Source organism: Falco rusticolus, chromosome 4, assembly GCF_015220075.1.
Source record: "Falco rusticolus isolate bFalRus1 chromosome 4, bFalRus1.pri, whole genome shotgun sequence".
NCBI classification, from domain to species: Eukaryota; Metazoa; Chordata; class Aves; order Falconiformes; family Falconidae; genus Falco; species Falco rusticolus.
In genome coordinates, this window is record NC_051190.1 from 7478070 (window position 1) to 7492379 (window position 14310).

A 14310-nucleotide genomic window follows, 5' to 3' on the forward strand; every position below is an offset into this window, starting at 1 on the left:
TGTTGAAAGTAGTAGGAACATAAGTTGAAACTGGCTTCATATTGCCTTCCCAGAACCAAGCTGCCTCTTCAGGAGAAGGGCACAGGCAACGTGAAGCCAGACCTTGTCCTGACTCTTCCTGCTTTATGACTTTCTCGTGGGTTTGCATTTTGGGGTTCAATTTAAGGAGTTTCTGCCAAATGTTCTGCTAGCATCGTCAACACGTGGTGTTTTACTCTACATTAATGCTGTGTCTTGTGTGTGGGAACACATGTAGGTGTGGAGACAGAGAAATCTAGGGCCTTTTTCTCCAGTGGCCTTGTGCTTTGAGGATCATTTACACCTTCAGCAAAATGTGTGTGGGGTGGGTATAGAAATACTGGCAAATCTGAAAGGGCCTGCCACCCACATCGGGTAGGTGCAAGTGATAAAACAAAACAACCAGCATATCATCTCTGAGGTCCACAGAAATTGGGATTTTTGATATTTTGTTATCACTGCCATAACTAGAGGAAGGCCACTCTCTGTAGAAGCGAGCTTTGGTGAGATACGCTGTCCTGGCAATGGTGTTTTCTCAGCTGTTGGTTTGGGATAGATGCATGAGAGCCAAAGGAGTGAAAGTGGAGGGCAGGAAAGGTGGCTCCAACAGCTCCTGGACAATACAAGAGAAGCTGTGCTCTTCAGCCAGAAAAGCGCCTCAGAGACAGAATGAACCATCAGCATATTTCATGTATTTCCCCTTCCAGTGCCAGCTCACATTCTAACACCTATGAAACTGGTTCGATTCTCATGTCTGGTAACTGGGTGAGACGAGCACTTTCTCCCTCATTGTGTGTGCAGACTCTGCTAAACCCTGCTCATGTTTTCACCATGACAGTGGTCTGGCTGGTTAGATAGGCAGAACAGTGTTTTCCTTCTCCCAAAACAGCCTCGCACTAGGGAAAATCCTGGCTAAGTCACTGATCAGCTTGTTTCAGCACAGCCTTGGGAACCTCTTCTTGGAGAACCGTTTTCTTGGGAACTCAGCATCACATGTAAGCACGGGTGGATCTGTGACCTCAAGAGTCCCTGGCAGAAAAGGAGCAGGAAGAACTGTCAAAGGAAAGACAACCCTAAACTTTTTCTGCTGGCCCAGCTGGGGACAGCATCTCAGCTTGGACTGATACAAGAAGGAGAAAGCACAGAGATGCTCAGCTGTGCCAGCTGCTGCCACTGCCGCTCTGAACCTGCCTTTTGCAAGTGATTAGGTCTTACACTCCCCTGCCTGGCTATCCTGGGGTAAAGGAGCATCTGTGGAAGCAGGACACAGTGTTGGTGCACCCTACTGCAACCCCTGGGAGTGAGTCTCTGGGGAACCAGAAAGCCCTTTTGAAGGCAGGTCAGAAAATGAATCAGTCATGGCAGCACATGGATGGAGACCAGGGTTGCTCACACACCTGTCTGCATTCTGTTCTGGCCTGGTGGGTTTGTGAAGGCCCAGCCAGTCAAAACAGCTCATTTTCATCTCCTGACTCGTTGAAGTTGAACTTTGAAAGCCTGGTCAAAAATGAAGCACAACTAATTTCAGGGACAGCAAGACCTGCTATGAATCCCAACCTGCTGCAGAGGAGACAAAGCCAATATGAAATGTACAGGTATTTTTCCCATGCAAAGGGTGAAGGGGCTCCACCATCCCGTCCTTCTGGCCAGAGGAACCATCTGGGAAGTGACTCTAGGGGACTCCAGCAAAAGCTGAAATTATATCAAACCTAATTGAGGCAAGCCAGCACGGGCTCCTTTCGTAAGTAAAGCAACAGGGCCGGGCAGTACGGCAGAGAACCTACACCTGGGAGTTCCTCCAGCAACCACTGCTTTGAGAAGGGCCAGGGGCAGTCCAGCATGGGGTGCGAATCCACACAAAGACAGATGCTGTGTGCATGGGGCTGACCCAGAGAACACCTTGGCAGGAGTTGAGCATTGCTGGGAGGGGGATTTCTTGTGTGAAGAAGCTTGTGCTTCTTCCCTGAGGCTCTGCCTGCCACAGCCTCCACCCCTCTCTGCCCAAACCTCACATCCCCTTGCCTGCAAATTTTTGGATGGCACAAGCGCCTCTTCCCGCCTTGACTCCCAGGCCCTTTGTACCCAGTGCCAACCCAGCTGCTGGAGCAGGTGCCAGGGTGGAGCAGGTGCCCAGGCATGGAGCAGAGCCGGTGCTCATCACCTGGGCTCTGGTGCCTCCCCGTGGCATGCCCCTCCACCCCGGTGCCAGCCTGCCTGACCCTCTGCCCCCAAGCAAGGCCATGCTGGCATCCCATGGGCCAGCCTGCCGCTCTTTTGTCCTCAGGAAGCCCTGCAGAGCTCTGCTCCTCTGGCCCTGCTTTCCCGGACTCTACCCCTCCTGGGTGCAGAGCTGTGCAGCAGCAGGACTTGCTCTCAGCTCTCTGCCTGCCTGGCCAGGGCCAGCAGGTGTGGGGGGTCGAAGGGGCTGTGAAGCAGCCCCTGCCCATGGGTCCCCTCCAGCAGGAGCCTCCACTCTGGTCTCCTGCTTCATCCTTTCCTCCTCTGCCCTTTGCACTCACTCACACTAGATTTCTTACTTTTATGGCTTTTTTTCCCCTCTTTAAATCCTTTCCTCTCTGCTTCTTCCACCTCCTTCCTCTCCCCCCAAATAATCCAAACCTGTTCTTCCTCACTCCTCTCTGGGGCTGGTACTGCTTGTTCCTTCCCTGCCATCCCCTCCCCAGGGAGAACCTGCTTGTTGGGGCCTTCCCAGCAGGACTCCGTGCCACTTTTCCTTCTGTAGGGCATGACATGTTCTCCAGGGTCAGAGCACACGGTGGCAGTCACCAGCCGACATGACCTCCCAGGTGTGACTGCTCAAGACAAGTACATAAGCTGGGTCATAGACAAGCCATTAGGCAGTTCTATAGCCTGCAACCTGCCTGCCTACGATGGTTTTGGGGGTAGGATGAAGGAGGGATCTGCTGGACCTTCCTGGCCAGCTGCTGGTGAGATGGGAACCGGCTGCCATGGCAGGTGGCACTGGAGCGGCAGGTGCCCAGCCCCTCGCTGTCCCCGCACAGGGAATGGGGGCTGGCAGTGGTGAGGGCCAGCTCCTCGAGGGAATGGCTCAGCACGCACACCCTGGGGCTGGCAGCCCTGGAAGGCAAGGGCTGATGTGGTGGTGACTTGGTGGCAGTGGCTCCACGGCAGTGGCCTTGGCCTCTGGTGGCAGCTCTGCGGTGGCCCTGGGGTAACGGTGGTGGTTGGGTGATGACTCTGAGGCAGCGGTGGGGGCTCTGTGGCGGCGGCTCTAAGCTGCCACTGGGGGCTTCGTGACGGCGCTGTGGTGGCAGCTGTGAGGCGGCAGCAGCAGCTCTGCGGTGGCAGCCGGGCCTCCGCGGCGACCCCGCGCTGCCGACAGCGGGCCGAGGCGAGAGCTCCCCGCCCGGGCCATGCCGCTGCCCGGCCCGCGCTGCCTGGCGCCTCCTCCGGACCAGCCCAAGTGCCCGCGGGGGGAGCCGCCCCCTCCAGCGGGATGGTTGCGCCCGCCCCCTCTTTCCGTAGCAACGAGGCCGGCGTCGGGTACCTGCAGCCGGGGCGGTGCGGGCCGGGCGGTGCGTAGCGCCCGCCGGGAAGGGCCGGGCCGGGGTCCCGCCGCCAGGCTGCCGCCCCCCGGCCCGGGCAGCGCCGCCGCGGCCGGGAGCGGGCCCGGGGCTCCGGGGTCTACGGAGGGGCCGGGGGGGCTGGAACGGGCCCCGCAGGGCCCGGCCTAGTGGGGCGGCAGAGGGAGGCCCGGGCGGGCCGGGGCCGGTGGGCGGCTGCGCGGACGGGCGGTGGGCGCTCGGGTGTGGGTGGTGAGGGAGCCCCCTCGTTGTCCAGACACTGGAAATGTCGGGCAGGGTTTGGATCCCGTTGGAAGTGGGGTGCCCCCCCGCCACTGCTGCAAAGTGGAGGGCCCGGGTAGCTGTCCCCCGGTGCCTCGCCCTGGCCCTTCTCCACAGCTAGTGTGCCGCTGCCTTGGGTGACTTCTCTGGCCCTCCGGTAGCAACAGGAGTTGCTGTTCTTCCTAAATGAAACGAACGTTGTTGGAGTCACGGTCTAAATATTTTGTGTGGTGCCTTGTAACACCCGCCATGGCTATAACCTCAAATCGTGTGGTGTAACCTTGTCGTTAAGGCGCTCTGTGTAATGAGCAGCGCTGTTCACCATCAGTCTTGCTGTTCCCCCCTGCGTCCTCAGGTTCTAGTGGTGGTTGTGTGGAGCTTTCCCATGGAGAAAGGAATGCATTTAAAAACCCAGAGGAAAATCAATTTTAAAACCACGCAAATTGTTGGAGGGAATGGGCTGCTATAAAACTCGAAATTACTTTCAACTCCCTTTCTAAAGTAGAGGAGATTTGAAGTAGAGGATAATGTTTAAGCAGTTTGTTGAGAGTGCATCACCTTGTCTGAGCTTATATTATATGGCTTAAATTACAGGAAGAAGGAATTTCTACGTGTTGGCATCCGGATGGTGTAGTAGTTGGGGTTCTGGCTATTCACAGATAAATAGATTTCCAATAAATGACTACTGGATTTCAATCTGCAGTTTTGCTTAGGGGTGACATTATTTTTAAAGTACTTTTCTCTTTTTCTGTTGCATTTTTCAGCTGTTTTGAAAGAAAAGAGTCCATTTTGTCAAAGCTTTGGATCAAAGAATCAAAGTAGAGGCAGTAGATCAAAAAGCTCGTATCAGATATTGAGCAAGACATGTAGGAGTTTGACTTGGATATGTAAAGCCTGGATTTACCATGAAATTGTAATTATAGTTTTGCCACAATGACACACAGACGCTAGCTAATGTTGTGTCAGCAGTGCCATTAGAATATGCTCTCATTTTGAATAGTTCAATTTAGCATAGACAACGTACCTGGTATGTCTAGGAAACATGTTTTTCAGGTGTGAGAGTGCATGACTGACCTGTTAGAAAGATAGGCGTTTCAGCAGTCGTGAAAAGATTTTGAAAGCTTACTATTGCCAAAGCTGGGATGGCTGGTGCCAGGCAGATGTTTGCCATTGAAGAATGGGGAGGCGCTCCCAGGTGCATAGGGGCAGCGAAGGGTTATTGAGGTGGGCAGAGGATCTGCTTTCAGGAAGACACCTCATCTACTTGTGATGAGTTGAACTCCTTTTTCCCGCACTTTTGAAGCGCTCCTTGTTGAAGGGGAGCTTCAGCCCTGAGGAAAGTGTTCTGAGTAGAAAAGGATCGAAAATTGTGAACATGGCGTGCAGCCGGCCTCCTGCCCACAGCAGCCAGAGTGTGACACTAAGAGGACTCTGGGTGATTTTACTGCTTTTCTTAGAGTTCCTCAGGCAACCAAGAAATCCTCAAGTGTGAGCTACTTCACACCATTGGTAGTTGCTCTAGCGTAGCTGGCTGAAGGCTTGGGCTGCCGTTATGTTTTCGCTGCAAAGAGGAAGGCAACATGGCATTCAACAGCCTTGGCAATGCCTGTCAAGCTCTGCTGCCCAGGGATGAGGGTCTGGGGTCACCATTGAATGGAGGGTGGGGAGGACAGCCCTGGAGTTTACATGCTGCCTGTTGTTTTGTGGGGAGTGGGAAGGGCCTGTTAGTGGAGTTGGAGGCTGGGGAATAGTGAACTGCTCTTCAGTAAAGCCCTTGGCTCAGCAGCTAGGCTGAATAAAAGACAGGGTCTCTTTTGTCATCTTTTAAACCAACCTGGAGACTGTTCTTGAGAGCTGAATGTGAGCACCAAACTAGCTGGAGGCTGGCATAAGAGCAAGCTCCCTACCATGCCCCAGGAAACCAGTTTGCTGGAAACCCTGACCACATCACGACAGCTGGGGTGGCAGGACAGTCGGATTGTCTTTGGTCTTAGCAGTTGTCCCATCTCTGTATCAGCTTTAGCACACTCAGACTAGCTGTTGTACTCATCTGTCTGGGGAATTGCCAGGAAAACTTTGGAGGCCTGGTTTTGTTCTTTTTTTTTTTGTTTGTTTGGTTTTTTTTTAGTTGGTGTGTGTCAGGTTTTTTTGCAGTTGCAAACACTAGACCTTCCCTCTGTGCAGCTGGGAGAGCATGACAGATGGATGGTTTTTAGCTGGACACTGAGTAGGGGTTTGTTTTATTTTGAGATAAGTTCTCAGGAAGGGCTTTACGGAGGTGTGAGTGAGTATACAGGGAGCAAAGTAGTGAAGAATTAGGCCTGCTGTGGGCAGGCTTGGTGCACACTTCCCCCACCACGGGAACTCAGCCATCGTCTACAGCAGACACATTATTTTGGTTTTAGGCAGAGATTGCTAATCCTGCTAAATTGGCAGTGGGCTCAGTCACTCACCCTACTAAAGGTTCAGATTAACCTTGCATCCTGGAGGTAGCTTTTCTGAATCGGATGGGTTTAGGATTCTGGTCCTAAGAGGTAAAACAGCAAGTCATCTTGCCACTTTGCCCCTGCTCCCAGGAAGAGGGTGCTCAGGTGACATATCAGGAGAGCCACCACAGGGTCGTTCTGCCTTGCTGCTGCTGCTCCCTGTGCTGGTGCAGCAGGCACGAAGGAGTCCAGCAGTGATTCATCAGGAATCCTTGGATCTTGGCTGATAGCAATCATTCCTGCTGGGCTGCTAAAATAGATATGGCCAGAGCATAAAATAGCTAATAAAAACAAAATCCTCCATGGAAAATTCATTCTTCAGGGTATGAAGTTCCAGTTGCCACGCCAAAGAGAAGCTGAGAAGAGAAAGATTTGAGATTTTCTATCTTGAAGGAGGGGAGGGGGTGTTATTGATCTCATCTCCCAGGTCTCTCCAATCTGTTCATTTACTCCATTTCGCTTAAAGGATTCGCATCATGGTAACCTTGATTTATTATCTGTTTTCTTTTTTGATTCAACCTCTCAAAATTGTGCACTGGCTTGAACCTGCAGTAATAAACCAGCACAGTTATTCCCTCTTATCTCCGGCATGCATGTAATGCCTTCTGTGCTGTGTGTAGCCAATTCATTCTTGCAGACAGGCAGCAAGGTGAAATATAGAAAAAATTGCCCTCCCTGATCAAGAGTATAGGATGGGCAGAGTTTTCACTCTGTTCAAGTGCGGAACAGAGGGCATGGCAGGAATGTGGTGTTGTCTCCATGTCAGGATGAGACTCCAGACAGGTACCGTGCCAGCTGTGGCCTGTAAGACCAGGCAAGGCCTTTCTAGCACTTAGCTGCAGCAAAGCCGTAAGAATCCCATGTAGCAGCTTCTTGCAAAGGCTTGGCTTCCAGAAGCAAGCAAGGCAGACATGTGGGTCCTAGCAAGGGTGCAGGACACAAACCGTTAGTCGTGTGGGGCTGGATGAGGATTCTGGGTCTAACCCTGAGTAGGAATTGATGAATAAGCTGTATTGCACTTGGAGTAGCCTTGAGAGATGCTATGGAGAGCTTTGACTCATAATTTGTAGGAATAAGCTGTGTGGGTATGTGTACATCATTATATTGGCACATGTGTGTGCAGGCCGGAGGGGCTTGTGTCACTTTAGCTGTACTAATTAGTTACAGTAGTCATCTCTGTGTTTAGACAAGCCTAAAATCAAGGGTTGCATTATCATCATGCCAGAAGTCCAAGGGCAGCTCTTAATTACTATTTCTCAGTGTGCAAAGGTTTTTATAAAATAAAGCTGTATAGCTGTGATGTTTGCCTGGACTTGTGTCTCCCGAGATGGAAGAGTAGAAATTATCTGTGAGCTGACATCACCAGCAAAAATATCCCCTGCAGGAGGAGAGAGAGGGGAGCTTCTAGCTTTATTTTAATATGCGTTAGGCAATGCTTAAACATCTCTCCTGAATTGTTTACATGAAAGAGTCAGACTTTACACCTGGGAGTAGCTGTGTTTGTATCTAGGCTGTAGCCTGCTCCCACTGGAGTCAAGTGTGACGAGGTTTTTAAGGGATTTGGGTACAGCAAAAGTAGCACTTCTTTTGTAGTCCCAGCTTACTCAAATTCTCCTGGTAGCCTTTTGAATGCCGCCACAGATCCGGGAAGCCCCTGCTGCTTCAGAAAAGCAGCTTTTAATGTGTATACTGCTGGTTTTCCCCCTCCAAAATCCATCCAGAGTAATAAAGCACTCCCTTTCCCCAGGGTTAGTGAGCCATCGAGTCAGCCACATGAGACCAATGGCCCCCAGGTTATGAAGGCAGCACTTGGTTTCGAAGCAGGAGATCGAACCTACCTTGTTACCCACTTATCTTTGACTTGCTAAGATACCCAGCACAGCAGGAGGGTGCGGAGGAATGCCAAAGATAGCGTTTAACAGTCTCCAATGTCTTTCCCTTCTAGCCAGCCTAGGGTTGCATCACAGCATTGTCTCCCTAAGAAGATGGATAAAGCAAAGGAGTATCTGAGGAATTCTCTGGGTAGGAGCCCCAGTCCTCCTGGTACCAGCAATGAGGCTTCATGCTGGGACTGCAGTCCAGGAACAAGTTTGTTGCTTCCTGATAGCTGCAACCAGGGGCCAAAAGAATACTCAGCCTTTAGACAAAAGACATCTTATGCTGATGTCCTCACTCCAGGAGCCTCCAACATGTTGGGGGTAAGTGCAAAGAGCAATTCTTTTTCTACCGCTGTCCTAAAATGAAAAGACCTATGGTACACCTGGGTGGAGAAATACAGCTTTCGCCTCAGGTCCTAGCCCTTCATTTTGGTCAGAGATTTTAATGAAGACCTTGACCCGTACAGAGTGAAGCCATAAGGCTCTTCCTGATCATAGTTGTGCTGCCTTCCTCAGCAACCAGTACTACCACTGTCATGGTGTCCACCTTTAGGACATCAGTGTGGCAGGGCAGGTGTGTGGTTGTGACTGCAAATGGTATTTAGAAGTAAAACCCTAATGACTGCCTAATCAGCCCCCAATCTGCATCTTAAACTGCACTCTGCTGACAAATCCCCTGCCTCTCTGTACACTGGGCAGAACTTTGCAGGTATTTGTGTCTCTTTGAGCCTTTTCTGACCATTACTCACAGTCTCAATTGTCCCTAAGGCTCTGGTAAAGTTGGTCTTACAGTCTCACTTTCTCTCCGGACCTCTATAACGCACCCTCCCACTGTGCTAGAACTGTGCTTTGTTATCTCTGACACTTCCCTCACATGCTGCATTTCAGGATGTTTGTGCTGGCCCCCGTATGTACCACGCTTTGCTAAGACAGGCAGACCTTGAGCAGCACACCCCTAAAGGTAAATATATTGAGAGGGAAATTGATGTGGCAGGAAATGGGGCCATCATTCTTAAGGTTGCTTATAGTGAGCATGTTGGGAACTAAGCTGATAACTCTAGGTTAGTGCTTTGCTTTCATTCTCCTCTCGGTGCTCGGGAATGGTGCAGAGCTGCTTGAATGTCCTGTGAAAAGTGAATTTCATGTGGAGGTGGAGCAAAGTGATCTGAATGGGTGGTAAACCAGTGCTCCCTTGTCTCCTTGATATATCCACTCCCCCCAGCGTGTTCAGGGTGGGCTATGTTGCTGCTTATGGGAGTTTTGGTCCCATGAGCCAGGAGAGCACTGAATTTGCATGTGCTGTCATTGAGTATGGAGCCAGCAGTGTCCCTTTCCTAAGAAAACAGGACCTGCCTGAGAGCGCTGTATCGAGTTGTAGGTACCCATAGCCAAAGTCACGGCACTCTTTCATTTATTCATTCTGTATCCAACTGCACCCCAGAGTGGCCTGTTCTCCCTAGATGCAAGAGGTCTGTGTATACAGAGCTGCTAGTCCCACCTGCTTACAAGAGCTTGTTGTATCATGGATACTCAAATACAGGAGCAGAGCATGGCTGAAAGGTTTGCCAGCACTCTCCTGTCCCCTAGAGCACCCCTGGGGATACAGATCATAGACTGGCAGCAGGTGAGGAGAAAGTGTGCATGTGAGAGGATTTTAGTCTTAGGGAAAGATGGGAACTATATATACCACCTTCCTGTGCTTAGAAGTGACATTTATTTTCATGAGTGAGGACAAATGACTGCATCCTCAAGTGAATCTTGACAAGCTAGACTCATCTCTAACAAGTGGAGACAGATCTCTATTTATGATCTGCTGCTTCTTCAAGGGGGAAGAAGCTATCAAGCTGGAAATGTAAATGCAAATGAAACGCTAAGTATTGACATAAATAGTTGATAGTGCACAAAGTGCCATAATGGATGGTGCCATGGATTTTGCAGCAATGAAGTGACAAAATTGGAACAGCTGTGCTCCCTGACAACAAATATAAATCAGGGCCATTTTGTAAGGACCCCAAGCAAGAGATAGACGTGAGGCTAAGGAGCTGCATCTTGGGGATTCCTTGAACTTACCGTAAGCATGCATGTTGGTATGAACAACGCAAATGCTTAGGATCATATTTGTTCCAGGCTAGGTGCCCTTCCTAAGAGAGGGGAGGAGAGAGAGAGAGAGAGGAGCCATTTCAACAGCCATTTCCTTTAGTCCCTAAGCAGACAATGTACAGCTACAAGGGTTCAGTTGGGGGCCATTTAAGAAGGGCAAGGGAATGACCTCTTAGAGGACCCTTTCTGTACCTGATCATCCTGAAATGTGTCTGGATTCAGCATTATTGGCTGCTCTGCACAATTGCTTTGAAATCAAGGGGTTGCATCCATGATACAAGCAGAAGCACATGGAGCAGGGTGAAGGACTGGGTCCAAAGCTTGACGTACAAAATACCCACTTACAAGCCAGAACCTTAAGTTTCTCCTTGGTAGAATGTGAAAGTTCATCAAATGAAAAGCTCTCACTCCACTAAGATCCATTTATAGTTCAATGCTTAGCTCTGTCTAGGGAATAGGGCTTTTTAAAGCTTGCATGCAATTACTTAATTTAGGTTAAGCTTCAAATTCCCAGTTTGCTGCTGTTCTATTATTTGTGGCTTGTTTAGCAATATAAACAGTTTGGTTTATTTATGGGGTAAATGACATAGTTTAATTTCAGCCAATTCTTGGAAATGTATGCTTTCTGCTTAGTCCAAATTCCCATTGAAAACATTTGGCCAGATCGTTAGATTGTTAGCTGTTCAACTAAATTTTTTCTCACACCATTGTTGATGTGAGTGGGAGGTTCGCTTGAGCAAAAACTGCAGAGAGGTTTGTCCCAAGTAAGGTGTGAATAGGGAATTCAGGACGTGAAGATGCCCTGGGCACCTCACTCTCTCCTGCAGTATTCTTAAGCCCTTTATCACCATCTTGACCAAGTTCCTCCCAGCTACAACTGACTCTTGGTCTCGGGGCACTTCAGGAGGGCAGGGAAATCCCATCTCTTTCTGAGAATGAGGGAAACCATATGCTAAGAGACAGTAACTTGCCCATGGGCATGTAGAGAGTCTGTAGCAAAGCTGGAAACGGAACAGAGCTCCATAAAGCCAGGTCAGTGTCCTACCTCCTAATAAGGTGCATGACAGTAAGTCTCAGTGGAGGCTTCTTCTATGCCATCATTTTAATACTGGAAACCCATAATGACATGTTGCAGCAGGAAAAAAGGTCTTCCTTTCTGTTTCCTGTTTGATGTCTGCTTGATTTCTCTCACAAATCTAGTGAAGTGACTTCTGCAGACAACTCGGGAGACAGCACAGTCCTCCTGTGTGTGTGAATGTAAAGCAGAGTGATGTCTGGTGGTTTCAGATGTGTTTTGCTATGTCTCTTAGTCACAACCTTCCAGATGCCTGAGGACTTCTTAAGTGTCCTGGATAAGCAAGTGATTGGACCAACCACTGAGAACCTCATCAAGTCAGATTTCCCAGTACAATCATTTCAGCCCAAAGTGCAGATTCCTTTCCAACGGCTTCCAGGACAATGCCCTCGGAAGGTTGAAGTAGAGAGGTAAGTAACCAGAAGGTGGCTAGAGACATAATTATGGAATGGACACAGCAGTTCAGGTGTTGCTTTTTGCTTTCAAGACATGGCATGTCAAAAATCTCTAGGAAAATACTGTCCTGTAAAGCAATGGTCTCCAAAGTGGGGCATGCGCAATGCAGCTGGTATGCAAGACAACTCACTGGGATGTGGGAAGAAAATAATTTTTAAAAATAGTGTTTTATTTCATTTTTTATCATCCTTTTTTAATTTTTATTTTTTGTATGCTCTATAATGTTCATAATATATTACTACAGTAGTACATGTATATAATTTATAAATTGGACTAGATTATCATTGTAGGTCCCTTCCAACTGAACTATTTTATTCTATAAATGAAGAAATAGAGATGTGTGCAGTGTGTGCTCAAAAACTTTTTTACTGATAGGGGTGCACAATCCAAAAGTGGAGTTGTAGGCGTGGGAGCCCTTCTAGGTGCTTTTAGTGGTTATTTCCCCATCTGATTCAAAACAGGATGAGACGGTTATATCTCACCTTTGATATTGCTGAGCTCTTAGCCAGCGAGGGGATAGACTCCAATCAGCTGATGCCAAGGCACCATGATCCTGACAATATGCCAACTGTTGAGGAGAAGAAAGATCCTATCTTTCCCATCTACCTCCCGTTGAAGGTCAGAGAGCATGTTTGGCACTTGTGATCTGTCTTATTGCTTATACCATGGGATGTTTCTGAAAACTGCGGGACACTTAGCGATCACTGAATCAACAGGCAATAAAAAAAGGAAATGCTTTAAAGCAGGTTTGGGCCCTGAAGGGTCTCTGCAAGATGCTGAGCATCTTCTGCAGGGTGCCCACTACTTCCATCAGAACTAATAGTCCTTGAGGGTGCTCCTCACTGTCATTTGTGTATCCAAAGAAAAGATGTTGTCTCATGTTTCCTTCTGAGTGCAGTAGTTAGCAGTATTATTGCATGAGACCTCTCTAGGTGGTGGTCTGCACTCCCTAGGGAAGGGCTAGATATTGCTGTTTGGGAGAAGATTGTTGATCAAACATCAGCACAGCTTTTGCACCTGGACTGTTTTGCATTTTCGTAGCCCATTTAGGAACTATATGTTAATTTCCCTCTCATGAAATGTTGTATTGGCTACTTCCGTCTCTCTGAAGTAAGACTTAATTTTACTCATGTCCTGGCTTTTTAGATATTTGACAATGATGAGTATGACTGTCGAACTCCAGAAGAGTGGATCTCGCTAGGACTGGAGCCAGGATCTCAGGATAGAAAGCCAGTGCCTGGAAAAGCACTTTTACCTACAGATGATGTACTTGGACACGGTAAAGCTTGAATGAGTTACTGCTCAAGCAAGGCAACGCTAACAGTTACAGGCCCATTCAGCAGAAGAGAATGTGTAGATTCTGATGAATGTGGCTCTGAATAGCAGAAAAGCAATATCTCATTCTGACCAGGCTCAGGCAGTCAGAGCAAGAGACCAGGGGTCTCACTGACAATGACTCCTGCCCTGGACTGACTATTTCCACTGTTTTAGAAGTAGCCTTTTAACTTTTGCCCTCCTCTTTCTGTGCCTGGAAGTCAGTACTGTCAAAATTTTGCTTTATTGATATATAGGTGTCATCATGAAGTTTGTTAGCTTGCACACAGCATGTTCTGCCTGGATTTCACAGCAAGTGCAGGATCAGAAGTCAAGTTCAGACTGCAGTGAAAATCCAAGTAGTAAATCTAGGGCAAATTAAGTGATGTGGGTGTTGTTTTCCTGTCACTTGGAGCCTTTGCAATAAGAAGGCATCACTAGGTACAGCTGATCTGGTGTCCAGTTGTGGCTGCAGGTCATATCAACACATCTGCACTAGCTTTAAATCATAGGAACTGACACGTGTACTGACTGTAGCTCTGGGGCAACCTCCAGAAGCTTGGCTGTCTGCAAAACCTAAGCGTAAAACATAAGCTGTGTGGATCTGCAGGCAGCCAGCACATGATGGCTGGGTTCTGCTTGCAGGTGGCTTGGGGAACACTACACCTGATCACTCTCCAGGTTGAATGGACTGTTCTGCACACAAGTAGTCAGACCCTCTGGGCCCTGGGGAGGGTGAGACCACTGACATCTGTGTACTGCCAGCACTGTTCCAAATTCCTGTAGTTCAGACTACTGTAGTTAACAGCATCCATTTTATATCTATACTGATATTGATACAGATATATACATCTGGGTAGCACCTCCCGGTATTTTAGAGGATCTGAACACTTAAGAGTTAGATGCCCTGGGAATGACCCAAAGAAATAATAGGTCTGGGGAGAAGGTACAGGGTTTTACATCTACTCCCAATTAGAAGAATGAGGACTTATGTGGAGGGTGACACAGGGCTAGACCCACACATGGGAAAGGAGAATGGGAACCCCACAGAGCTCATGTGGGTAATGAGGGTCCTGGATCAAGGGGTGAAGGAATTGGAGGCAGAGGGGTCCCTAGGTATGGGCTGAAAGAGGATGTAGGGGCATATGGGATCCAGA

At 48.9% G+C, this 14310-nt stretch overlaps 1 protein-coding gene across 1 annotated transcript in view; it reads left to right on the top strand.

Moving 5' to 3' along the window:
• Nucleotides 1-8316: 8316 nt before the first annotated feature.
• DNAH1 (dynein axonemal heavy chain 1) overlaps nt 8317-14310 on the top strand; it is a 68051-nt gene continuing 62057 nt past the window's right edge. The window contains exons 1-5 of the mRNA XM_037386948.1: nt 8317-8529; nt 9097-9169; nt 11619-11793; nt 12301-12457; nt 12986-13118. Coding sequence (XP_037242845.1) covers nt 8317-8529; nt 9097-9169; nt 11619-11793; nt 12301-12457; nt 12986-13118 — 751 coding nt within the window. The remainder of the gene's footprint in view (nt 8530-9096; nt 9170-11618; nt 11794-12300; nt 12458-12985; nt 13119-14310) is intronic.